This window comes from Spodoptera frugiperda, chromosome 29 (assembly GCF_023101765.2).
Source record: "Spodoptera frugiperda isolate SF20-4 chromosome 29, AGI-APGP_CSIRO_Sfru_2.0, whole genome shotgun sequence".
Taxonomy (NCBI): domain Eukaryota; kingdom Metazoa; phylum Arthropoda; class Insecta; order Lepidoptera; family Noctuidae; genus Spodoptera; species Spodoptera frugiperda.
This window is the reverse complement of record NC_064240.1, coordinates 437140-451207: the sequence shown is the minus strand read 5'-3', so window position 1 is coordinate 451207 and position 14068 is coordinate 437140. Positions and strand designations below refer to the sequence as shown.

Below are 14068 nucleotides of genomic sequence, written 5' to 3'. Positions count from 1 at the left end.
TAAAGTTTGTTGGATTAAGTAAATTCGTACATTCAAATATATGCAAAGTAGTCGGGCTCGGTGGAAGTATATATATGTGCAATATTTTGAGATTGATCACAGTCATCACTGCATCCTCTTCTCTTCTACAACTACCAACACCCACCTCCCAACTCCAAAAATGAAATCCGTAAGTGAAATTCAATATTATTCTCTCACTGTGATCTACATCTTATTATTTTAATTGTGGTCCAATTGTATACTTTATTTACCATTGTTTCTTTTCATAAGATCCAATGACTTGCTAATCAATCAATTAATTAACTACTGATTGGCATTACTTTAATTAATAACTTGTATGTAATTATTGTTTAATAATTAACCTGGCAAAATATTTGGAAATAATCTAGTCGAATATTTTCAATCGACCTCGCTCCGCCGTTTGCCGCCTTAACAAAAGCCTATGGGTCAAAAAGGCGCGGTACAATCTTGCAAAATGTCATCACATGCCATAGAGTGCGAGTATTACGAGAACATATTAGTTCTGTAATACAAATACTACGCTATACGCAAATACGACCACTTAATTTGTTTGACAATTTACTTAATATTTAATGTCACTAGAAATATTTAAAACACTCCGGCACTCATCAATATTTTCACTTAACTTTTTAATAGTTTTCCCTAAACTACTGTCCATTATAGCCTTACCTTTGAGAATTTTAGCAATGTAATACTTTTTTATCCATTCCAATGATCAGTTCATTCATGAATATAAAGGCCCAGTCTACTGTCCGGCCATCGATATTCTAAAGGAGTGCGATGTGTTACATTATCATTTAGATGATGTTACACATTGCTGACAGAATCCTAAATAGTTTTACAACCTTGACATTTGCGTTTCTTGTTAATTATGTCGCTAAATAAAATTCGATAGGTCATCAAGTTTTTTGAATTTAAATCTCGATATTTGAATCATGAATATTTTATTTCCTGCCAGATATGAAGTGATTTGGAGACATCTATAACATTCATAAATGATGCTTGTATATGTATATGTGCTAATAATAAAATGTTTGTTTGTACAGTTCATTGTCTTCGCTCTCTTCGTCGCTGCGGCCGTCGCCGTCCCAGTCGACCCCAAGGACGCCACCATCGTCCGTTACGACAACGACAACATCGGAGTTGAAGGCTTCAACTATGCGTAAGTTTCAGTTTTATACACACACTTCCATTATCTTGTAACTACAAGTTAGTATAATCTTCTATATCCTATATCATAATCGGTAGAAAGACTGCCATGACAATCCGCCAGTTGAATCTAACTTCTCTCCGATATTAATCCGTAATATTAATATTTACAGCGTAGAGACCAGCGACGGCAAGGTTGCTCAGGAGCAGGGCCAGCTGAAGAACGTCGGCACTGAGAACGAGGCCATCGAGGTCCGCGGCCAGTTCTCCTACCCCGGCCCCGACGGCGTCGTCTACACCGTCACCTACATCGCCAACGAGAACGGATTCCAGCCCCAGGGCGCTCACCTCCCCGTCGCTCCTTAAGTCAACTTCTCAACCTACAACTCAATATCTAGTCTAAACTGACCGAGCATGCAAGAGAATACTGTTACCTATGTACCGACTGATCGACTTGTTTTGTTATATGGCTCTTGCGCAATACTAGAGGATAGGATAGTGAATATACTTGTTTGATTTAATTTTTACGTTTTATTGTGCATCCCTAACCTAACCCAACCAACCCTAAGAACAATATTGTACAATCTACAACAATACAATCCATTAATGATAGCATTTCTTAACACACACATTACATGGAAAAGAAACAATACATTAATTTAAAGACATCACACAATAAACACTGCAGTTGGAAAGAAAGAAGGAAAAGGACCGTCAAAGGGTTTCAGGTATCGTTTGAAAGAACACAAGGAGCGCGACAATCCATTAGCTGATAGCACTACCTTGGAGCACTCACCTACATCAAAGTTAATCAAAGCTAGCCCCACAAAGGACCGAAAAAGGAGTGCCATTGTGGCAAATAGTAGCGTACTATACACTCACTGGAGTATACTCTACTTCTAAATTAAAGGTTTTCTAAAGTTTATTACTAAATATAATTTTTTGACTTAAAAATTACAATTGGCCAACTATTTTGTTTACAATAAAAAATATTTCATCACTATTACCTAATAATAAATTTTGAATACGAATCAATTGCAAATTGAGATTTTGCAAAATACTTAAACTTTTAAAATCTTGGATAGACTAAAAAGCGTAAGTAATCTTTATATTTAGTCTGTATACTTATGTGTAATCAATTATTACCTTCTCCAATATTATCACAATTAAAATGACTGAAAATAATTTAACAATTTATCCGCAATAGTAGAAGTAGAGCACGTTTCCCTACGTATCAGGTTGGCAGATAACCAGACGTGTTGTGGAGATTACGCGCGGTTACAAAGACGCTTTGATTCCGAGGTGTTAATGCACCTCGGCATTACGGCACGCCTTACCTATGTTAAGAGATTGAAGATACTCATGTTTACTATGTAACTGTATTTTAGGTTGAAGGACCGAACTGTACAGAAAGACTGACTTTGTTACTCGTATGTACTCAGTATCAGTATACCATGGTTAATACAATTGTAGAACTTTGATGAGAAGGAATTTAACATAGATTTTTTCCATTTCTGAATGTTTAATGATACTTTAAATTAGAACGCTATCAATTAACAAGATGTGAGTCTTGGATAGAGGGCAAAGCACCTTCACCTAGTGTATTTGGGTAATAGCAAGCAAGACGTAACGATGTAACGTATTAACAAAGACTCTTCTTTACTGTAAAACAAATACCCAGAAACTAAAAACTCATATAAACCTGAACCTAAAACACTGCAAAAACAAAGCCACAACATCGCTTTGTTCGAAAAACGCATTCACAAATAATTCAGGGATCGGAGCGACACACAGTACGCAGTTTCACGCACGGTACTCAAACACACATCAGAGTGTTTGACAAATACTTTTTGTTAGTCGCAGCGAGTGGGGCACGGCGGGCGTCGCCATGTGGCGCTGATAGTGAAGCGTTAATATTACAGGTGGACTTGATCTATCGCTGCTACGTGACGCTGGTGCAAGTTGGACGCGGGAGCGGGTTTGTGTGTTGGAAGTTAGTTGGTAATGTGTTAGGACGTTGATAGTTGTTTAATGTTGATGAACAGGTGGCGGCTTGTCGTTCTACGTGGAGGACTAAGGGGCAGGCCTTGGTTCAGCAGTGCAACAGGATTTAATCTAAGTTATTCGAACCTTGTACCTAATTTCTTTTACGTGGGATGGTCTACGTCCTATTTCAGCTCTAGAATATTCTGTGTCCTCTGTCCAGCTTACACAAAAGAAATAGTGCAAATAGCGATCACAAATTATTAAAAACAATACGCGTTAATCTTACGCCTTGTACCACACTACACCAAACCGTAGTACCGAGTCAACGTGTTCTTCTAACACGCGATATATTTGTTAAACAAGCGCCCCCTGTATATTGGGCACGGACGCGTGATTTATGAATTTCAATAACTTTACACTTTTACCTAACAAATGTGGCAACCCTACCGGAGGCCGGTACAAATGCTAGGGCTACCAATTCTGTCGAAGTTAGACTATAAGGTACTGTCATGGTTGTAGTTCCTAAAGGAACAAGATTGTGCTAATAGTATGTATGTTAGTAGACGTTTGTTTTAGGGGCCATTATTAAGCTAAGATTTCACATTTTACTCTTTCCTCGATCCTATTGCGAGCCTCATGCTTAGCCGTCGAATTTCCCGGAAATTCTCTCACAGAGAGCCACAATAACTTCGGTAAAAACTCTACCTCAAAACACATCATTTGGACATTATCTCGCGAGCACATTTTTTACGACTGTTCCTTAACTTTTTTTGGTAACCGGCCAACTTTCAATTTTCCTGTCATTAAAGAACTCTTAACACCGGTGGGTGCAAAAAGTGTGCGAAAGAGAGGGAAGAACAATCAAAAATAGGTTTCGATTCGAGGGGAGAAGCGAGGTACACACGAGGAGGAACATGTGCTTAGGAAGTATTGTACCGGTGTTCTGTAAGCGGGGCGAGTGATGGAAATAGGAGATTTTAAATTGGTTCATATTCTTCTGTGTGTCTTATAGACTTTGAAGTCATCAACCAAGTATTATACGTGGATTTTCTTCTGTCTCTTGGCCTTTTTTTAATTTATAAAAGAAAAATAATTACTAACGATTACGATACACGTGGTACTTGTAAGTGATGGGAAAAAATACTGTGATTGAAATCTATAGGTACTAATATTATAAAGCTAAAGAGTTTGTTTGTTTGAACGCGATAATCTCGGAACTACTGTTCTGATTTGAATAATTCGTTTTGTGTTGGGTAGTGCATTTATCGAGAAAGACTACAGGGTATAAAACATCATGTTATGACCAATTGGTGCCAAGCAGAGCGGGTGAAACCGCGCGGAAGCAGCTAGTATTAAATATTTAAGCATCGGTTAGTCTCCATAACATTTAAAATAGTCATAGTTATTAAAGGCTTCATCAAATATATTAAATACTTTGCAAAGTACACATAGTTCATTCCAATTGTCATTTTAAGGGAATGTAAAACTACTAAACTAGTAGGTAGTCTAGTAAAGTTCTCAAACTAATTACGTACATACGTAAAAAGACGAAAGAGGACAACATAAGTGTGTTCACCAACAAATAAAGATAGAAAAGAAAAATACACGAAAGGTAGAAAAGAATAAAATCGTAACGACGGAGCCAAAGCAAATTGAATAAGAAAATTTTTATTTTTACCTTTTGAACAAATAAAAGAAAAAATAGAGAGAGGAGACCCTTTTATTACACCTCTATTAGGAACGGAATGGACTTCAAATTGGCTAATAACCGTTCTATCAGGTGAAAGGAATTCACTCTCGCTTCCCTTTTTGATATTTAGGGACGCGCCCGCGAGCTACCGATACCAATCAATATCGATAATTTGATTTGAGAATACACGTACACTCGATTCAATGTGATTTTGTTGAAGAAATGAGTTTGTATTTCATAACTCAATTGAACTTCTGTAGAGGCTGGTATCTTTAGACGGGATTTGTTATTGTGTCGATTCTATTTTTAGACATTGGTGATTGATTTTAATAATTCAATAACATTACTATGTTTTTTGTATTGTAAGAGTTACTCAATCAGTTAATTGTTATGTGAAGTTTCATTTTGATTTGTGTAAGTCTTCGCAGTTACCACTTTTCTTCATTAGGTAAAGGTCCTCGCCACGAAGGAGGAGGGTACCGATCGGTATCAGAAATGTCACAGTGTTGTCCCCTCCCTATTTCGAGGGTCGTTACAGAAGTCCACCTTGATAGCAGTTTCAGTACTTCGGCAGTTACCGACGCACGCTTTAACGCGAAGATAGTAGTCCGACCAATTTGCCTTTATTTTTGTTAAGAATTTAAAGAATCGACTCCTAAGTGTTACATTTAGAAAGAAATCGTTGAAATACCGACATTGAATCGGTTTTATTTTTACAATACCTACACTAAAATACGTGGGATAAGCATAGTAGTTATTTAGTATTGTAGTAGAAAATAATTGGATGTGATTTTTGTGATCTTTTAAAATATATTATGATAAGTTACGTTACTATATGTTTACATATATGTGGTATACTATCCAGTTAGATACTCTTGCTTGAAGGTCGAAATATGTAGTTTAAAAATCATTATTGTTTTTCTAGAGCAACACAGTCTGCAGTTTTGATGCGGTGCTGGTTGTGTCCCGTCCGGTACCGTAGCCGTGCCGGATTCGCGCCGCGTGCGGGCCCACCTGCGGTGCCGTCGTCAATTTGCATACAAATTCGCGCTTACACGCCACATCGAGCCGTTTCGTACGTGGATTTCGTTATTTGGACAAAGCCTTGCCATTCGTGTGTATTAGAATGGATTTTATTCGAAATAAATAATTCATTGTTCTGGAGTTATAGGGAGGTAAGCTAGTAGTTTGGTGTTTATTGCAGATTTACACAGAATATACGCAACGTAACGCACGCGTTTTATCCCTGAAGGGGTAGGCAGAGGTGCACATGCATGACATAGTCTCGGGTTCGATTCCTGGATCGGACAAAGTATTACTAGTTCTTTTTTCAGTTTTTCTAAAATTTCTCAGTAAGAGCACGGAGTCTAACAAATGACGAAAAGAGTTTGTACGTTGTATTGCAGTATTACAGAATATATTGCTAAAGAGTTTTAGAAATTGGGAGTATTGTTATGAATGATTTTGAGTTTGTAATCTCCAACCCGCCTGCCCAGCATGGAGTTATCTCCAGGCTTGCAAGCAAGCCTTCGATGACTTTACTCACAATCTTGTAATCTACCAAGATCTCCTCATGTCCTTCACGTAAAACGTCAAACAACTTTCACACGCGAATTAAACCAAAAACAAAAGTTAGTCGCGAATTTCAGTACCCGTACGTATGAGCGGTATAATTTAGTTAGTGAGATCGCGACCGCGTCCACCATTACCATATTTCAGGCGGTTGTTGTGTCCAGTGAATCAGTCACCTGCCGGCCACCGTGGGGCGCGGCCGTGATGCATGGCCCCTGTTATTGCTCCGCTGTTTTACTGCACCAAATAGTTTTGATAGCCAGTTAGATAAACGGCTCCCGAATGAAATCAAGTACATGATATTATGTATTGTATTTATGTCATTTATTTGTTTTGTTACGGTAACTTTATTTGGATACAGAGATAGATTATATGGTTGGAAAAATTTAAAACTTAAATTTTATTGACTTTTTCAACTGGAATTTGTGCCTTGATCTGGCTGTTTAATATCTTTAGCAAACATAGAGACAAGTTTTATTCAAGAGTTACTGCCGCACTCAGAGATATTTAATGATTACTTAAACTGTTCCTTAGTAACGAAAATAATTGCTGAGGACTGAGTTACTTACCATTAAAGGACTCTGAGTTTGGCAGTTAGAGCTGATGTCAAAGTTTCTTCAAAAGGAAGGTATATTAAGATTCCAAGACTAGGTTTGAATGAAACGTCTCCTTCATCACGATAGCTCTTATCACGTTAATCGCACAGGAAAGATAAAGCGGCCACTTAGCGGAGTCGTATCTCCGTCTAGAATCTGCGCGAGCGGTGGTAACTCTTAATTTATTCGCGTTACATCTCGTCTGAGATTAAAAATGTTAATTGTGGAATTATTCGGAGCAATTTATTCGAGTGCCAGGGGACTGTTACCTTAACTAACGTGGAGTACAGCGTGTTGTTGTTATTGTACTTTGGTGACAAGTTTGTGTGTTTGTTTATTTCTGTCTGTTCGTTCGTTGTTATGTTGTGGTTGTGCTTTCGTTTTCGTTTGTTGTTTTTTGACTTTTATTCATGTTATAACGTCGTGTTCAATATTAAGCTATTGGTTGCTCATTAATCTATTGGTTCTATCATCATCAGCAGCAGCTTTTGGTTAAATAGTTTAATTAGTCAAATACTAACTCAAGACAGTCAAATAGAACGATAACAATTCAGTTTTTACATATATCTATAATTTCGTCATTTTTATAAAAATGCCATGGGCGATATTAATTTTCATTTCAGCTGTCAATCAAAACACAATTACCTACCAAATTACCTGATTCCAGTGAAGAAGCACGCTGTATACCAAGTTCGAGTGTAGAGCGATATCTTCATTAATCTGGCGCAGCAAGCAGTAAGTTAATTAATGCTAACTAATGCTACAGTCGATCCATTACGACAACCCTTCAGCGGGCACGGCAGGTAAAGGAAGCGTTATTGGCAAACTTACTATCAGGACTGTAAGCTAAGATTAGCTAATGTACGTCGCGATTGTTGGAAGTCATTGTAATAGTCCAATAGATTCTATATACTAGATGAGGGAGTAAAGCTATAAACAACGTTGAACAGAAAGCTCACATCATAAAAGTCCCTCACACACAATTTATCACAGATAAAAATCAAAATAAACGGACAGACAACTATTTCACAAACATCAGGTGTGCTGCCTCGGGGAATATTTTAATACTGTGCCCTCGACCCTCCGCAATCATTTTATTTTCATACTGGGTCTCAAAGGCCCCGAAGGTCTACCTCGTGATTTGCCATTCAAAGTGAGCTACGTGACGGCGCATCAGGTATGGGGATCATTTTGACCCAAACACCGAGCGCAGGGTTAAGATAATGCTGTTGACAGATAGTGGAATACGATTGCCGGAATCAATTTCTTTTTTTATGGAGCTTCTTTACGGAATTTGGAAGTTCTGAGTGTTTCAAGATTGAGAAATTGTCTTCAGATGTAATGTAGGTGTATTGTAGGTGGATAAGACAGACGATCATGGTAATATGCCTATCTAAATCTAAGTATTTACTTGCACTAAACAAAAACTATATGCATCAACTTGCTATGAGGCTATGACTTTTACACCCTGTGAGCATGATACGGACTTGAAGGTAGCGTATAACAAATATTGTTATTGTAAAATGATCAGACCCAAAACCTTGGTTCCTTACAAATCTGACCGCTACCTCCAAACAAAACACGTACGAAATCAAATCTATACGATTTCAATATAGAGGGATGGGGTCGGATAGAAAAAAAACTTTATATCAAGGGGTATACCTTCCCGGGAATCTGGCAGTGTGCTACGTGTCCGGGGTGCTAACGCGGAACCCTTTAATAAATGCCACTATTTTTTTTGCGACCACACCTTGCACTAGGCTTCGCAGTTTATGAGCATACTGTGTACTGAATATGCGAGAGGGAGCCATGTTTGCGATAGACAGATGTGTGGATGTTATTGTTTTATAATGTATTTAGAAGATGGATTGCTTTGTTGTGTAACCTGGGTGGTTAAAAAGTTTACAATGTTTCATATCTATATCATAATGTGTGTCATTTGCCAAGTCGCATAAAGATGTTTGATGTTTCATAATATGAACATAATAAGGGTTTGCAGTTCAAACTTGCCACTTTTGTATGGAAATTCGTAAAATGGATCACTTTTATGAATCATCAATTATGTTAAATTGGTAGAAAAGTAAATGTTAATGGAAGTTTTGACATATGCATCATAATTATTGTTTGTTTTTTTTTTCATTCAATGTGTATTTCGTGAAAAAAAAAACGATGTATTTTATGTCATTGTTCATTGTCTACACACACACACACATATAACGAAATCACTAATTTATATTTACTTTCTGTATTGAAAAATTTACTATTTTCAATTTTAAAGTCTAGTACACACCTATCCAATTACATAACTAAGTAAGCATTGGAACTCTAGTACAAAATTGATGTTCTTACAAATAAAAGAATTCAAGCAAACATAAAACCTGATTGAATCCTGTACATTACGAGGTAGTAAATAATAACTAAACCTCCAGTTTTGAAGGAAACTAATCCCACACAAGTATCTTACGTTGATGAGATATTCCGATACAAATAAAGTAACTACTTCTGTACTGTGGTTCTCAAACATTTGGTGAAATAGTTTCAGTATTTTCATATTAAATAAGTCTAGTTGAATAATTTTATTATAACTTTTGTTAGACATACTAATTAATTATTATGTTATCGGTTTACTCAAGTAACTGTATCGCGGAATGCTGCACATGAATATGAATTTTAGCAAGGCTTGAATGTTCAATATCCTGTAAGTATTTGTTTTATAAGAAGAACAATTTAATGCTTCCATATTAGAGATACATGATTTTAATAATAGTTCATCAAAATGAAAGAAAACAAATAGTTTTTTTTTGTTTTTTTATTGTGTTCTAAAAGGTAAAGTTTTAAAGCTATTCTGCAACTAATCAGATAATTAATGTTACCATGATATGTTTTGTAGTTCAAAATTCATAGTATTACACAGTTTGAGAGCCGCTGTCCTGTATGATAGTGCGTAGTACAGCTATAAAACTCGTCTAGACAGGTGATTTACGTCCACCTGCCTGAAAAAATACCGGGGTTCGACCTTTGAGCTTTGTACGTACTACATTTTTATTTAAGTAAAAATGCGTATATTTCAAAGTAATGGAAAATTACCGCTATGCACTTTCAAAGTTTATTTTCAGTTGAAAATGTTTTTTCAGGATAATTTTTGTTGCTAGTTCGTAAGTAGGATTTTTAGAATTCAATCGAATTTCACTATTTTTATTTTTTTACGTAAACTTGGTGATAATTTACACAAATTTTATGACCCTATGGATAGACATTGAAAGCATTACTAATGCGTTGCCGACCATAAAGCCATACTTTTAAATGTACAATTGTCAGTACAGAACAACTCAATAGTAGTACCCAATTGTAGTCCGTCTTTAAATTTTAAGTAAAATCTACAAAGAGACAAGAAATAAACAAACTGCAGCTCAATAGCAATAAATTACCCAGATACTTCAGTTTGTTCTAGCGTTAATGTAACTTTTTTCACCCAATAGCTCACTGAGTACAAAGCTAAGCATTTCATTAGTGAACCCGTGCTATCAAGGTGGGCACTTAGCGCGATACTTTCAGCCACAAATCTCGCGGTACCTACGCAGGCATCCCGTGTGGGCCGCCGCAGGAAATCTCTTAAGACGATAGTGTTGCAAATGGGTTCCGTTTGGCTTCTAAAGTAGCGGAATGTTTTAATTGTCAATTGTCTTAAACATTTTGGTTAATGTTTTTTTTAACAAAACTATAGATAAATTATATTGCCAATATTTTGAAGAGTTATATTTTAATTTTTTTAATTGTCTGTGTGCGTAACATCATGGACTTATTAACGCTTTGTAGTAAGTTCTGTTTACAAATATAAATATTTGTATGTGTCGTGTATTCCATGAATAAATATTCCTAATCCTTTGGCTACACAGCCAGGGAATGGAACAATCTGTTGGCTTCTATTTTTCGTGAGAAATACAAACCGGGTCTTTTCGGGGTCAGAGTAGATAGGCACTATCTAAGTCTTTGTGCTCCATCTTCGGCCGTTCTGGCTGAAAGCAGGTTGGTAGCCAATGGCAGAAGGCATAGGTGTGGTTTGTTCCACCTCTGTGAAAATTCCTCTTTATTTTTAGTAATGCTTCGTTTCAGTTTATTATTTATGTATCGAGTAAAGTGTAGCTAAGCTAAGCTTTGCTACGGTAATCTAGTAAATTTTATTAATATTGAAATAGTAAATCAAAGCTTTTAGTTAAAAGTAAGGCAACGCGCGCATTTCGTGGCCACTCAATGAGGTGTAACGAGTAGGATTAGCTCTGAGGTAGACACTAATGCCGCGTACTTGTCCATTGCTTACGACACAGATACACTCTGGTAATTCTATAGACTCCTAGAATTATTTGTATCTTAACATTTAGAAATACTAGAGCAAATGCTGAACGAGAAAGAAATATGACCGATATTTTTTGACGATCATACATTTACTCCCAACGAACATGTTTATTAATAAGATTTCAATAAAAGTTCAAGTAAGATGGTAACGACCGGCTGTACCTATATCTCCTCAAACTTTCATCTATTGGACAAATAAAATATTTCATCAAACAAAGTCATCGCGAAGATCGTAAGCATTGGAACGCACCTCCAATGAGTCTTAAGAGCATCGTTCGGACAATGCTATTAGGAGCTGAAGAGATACGGCCCAGGCCGGCGCGGGCACCGTACTCCGGCCCTATTGACTTCACCTCGCGTTAATACGACACAGTTTAAACTCAACTCTATCGGCTAGAGCCGGGGGAGTTTATCTATTGTCTATTACTCACTCCACTCTACTCATTGTGATTAATTCCACTAATAGATTGCTTTACTTAGATTTCAGTTAAAGGTGAAATGTTGGTTTGGTTTTCTTTTGATAGGTTTCGATCCTGTATCACGATTAATTAAACCTTAAGTACATACGTGATTTTCGGGTGAAAAGAAAGGTTCAAAAGAAAAAAGAAAACGTTAGATATTAGTGTCCTTATCATTTAAGCATGACGTCATTAACGTGTCAGTTGTTTATGAGTTAGCTTTTAGGTTATAAGATATAACTCATCATAATAACTTTTAGGTAGTCGTTACAATTACCAAAGTACTGTTAAATACAACATTTTAACGAAACTATTCACTGAATAGATTTGCAAAGTCTACAAAGAAAATAGGGACTGAAATACTGCAGCAAAGCTCTAGTAAGAAAAGAATGAAAATAAAACGCCAAGTTTGAAGGTGTAGCAAGGTTTTATGTGACTTGGAGATATAGGAAAACGATCAGGTCTGCGTGTCCGAGGTGCGATTGCTATTAACGTGCGCCGTAAACGGGCCGGACCGGTCGGCCGAGAGATACCGGGCCCAAGGATTATACGGCACCGGACCGGCGCACAGAGGGATGGGAAAAGAAAAGTATTTTTCGTTTGTTTTATTTTTTTTTACTTTTAGGTATTTTGTGTTTGATTGTAATTATCTATAGGTGGGTACTTGTAATTTGTAGGTACAGGTCTTGTGATCGATTTGTTGGTAAATAAGTTCTGATGTATTTAAACATTTTTTATGTAAGTTTTTGTAATCTTTGTATATGAATATCCAATGGATTATCCACTTACTAAATTATTTTTTGTAATCTACAAAAATAGAAATAGATTACCATACCATACCTAACAAGTATTCAAAACAGAAGCTTAATTAATTCGCTAAATTAAGGAAATGATTAGAATAACAAATCGTTTAAAGTATAATTTACTAACGTACTCAGACTTCTAATCGCAGTACAACTTTGACATTTATGCTAGTTGGAATAAGTGTCAATGCCGGGAACAAAGGTTATTATGTAAAAAGGTTCTGGACATGAATGTGTCCCGTGTCTGCGCCCGGTGCGTCTCCAATTTCTTTCGCTACCTTATTTTATGAGGATTATACGATCATCCTCCACCTTGTCAACGTTACACATACACAGGTTGGACATTGTTACCGATAACCAAATAACCATACACTCCATAACACCCCTAAACCCTCAACAATAAAGTCCAAATTCCCTTACCTCACCTACCAAATAATTTTGCACCTTTAGGGTAGAGTGGGGAAAATTGACTTACCCTAGATAAAGATGGTAATAGCCAGTGTTTTTTTTTCTGCCAGAATTACTTTCGGACGGTAACAGTTTTCTTGTTTACCTTTATTTTGTTTTTGTTTTTATGACGTCTGTGCTCGTCTGCGAGGTGGCTGTGAAAGTGGTTATCGAGACAATTGGCTGGCAATAAATTGTTCGCCAGTAACTGATAGTAAAAAAGATTGAATGTTTTCATTGCTTTGCTTATTGATTTTGATAGGAGAGGAGAAGTTCTAGTCCACACGTAGAGATTGTTAAAAAAATATATTGATTGGCATTGAATTTAATATCTGTTATGACCATTCATTCGCTTAATTAATTCTATTAAAAAATAACATCTATTGCAATTTTTTTTCATTAAGACAGTAAAGTCAATTAAAATTCTGAATGCCAATAGATAAAATATCAATGTAAAACCGCTTAAACACAGTTTTAGAAAGATTAACCTTCTCAGAATAGAACAGTATTCAACTAAAAAGTACCAGGAGTTCAGAAGTTGGTAGCATGTATTGTATTGTATGGCAGTAGGTAGGTATCGCGTAGTTTCGTACATTTCCCATAGCATTCTAACGCCAACATTTTCATTTGGGCGCGTCCACCGCGGCACCGGTACTATTGCCGCAGGAACTTTGCCAAAGTAACCTGTCAGCCCGACTGCCACGTACCTACTTCGTACTAGATTTATTTTGTATAGGAAATTACTATTTTAGTATAAAATTGTGTGTTGGTCTCGTTTTAAGTCGCACAAGTGTGGAATAATGGAGATTTGCGGCCTTACTGTAATGGTATTGGAAATCTGTGTTCGTTTCTACAATTATTTGTAGCAGAAAAATAAATTATGTCAGATAACTTATTTATACTTAAAAGTTTGGTTATCTTTCTTAAATTTTAATCGTGTTAATTTGGATAAGAAGAAAGAAAAATCACTAAAATAGGTACCTATTACCCCCA

The 14068-nt window shown here is 36.5% G+C and overlaps 1 protein-coding gene across 1 annotated transcript; it reads left to right on the top strand.

The window, feature by feature from the left end:
• LOC118268279 (flexible cuticle protein 12) lies at positions 1 to 1691 on the top strand. Its single transcript, XM_050706224.1, has 3 exons — positions 1 to 169; positions 1068 to 1183; positions 1344 to 1691. Exons 1-3 carry the CDS (start codon positions 41 to 43, stop codon positions 1534 to 1536), a joined length of 438 nt encoding a protein of 145 aa, XP_050562181.1. The 5' UTR covers positions 1 to 40; the 3' UTR covers positions 1537 to 1691.
• The last annotated feature ends 12377 nt before the right edge of the window (positions 1692 to 14068 follow it).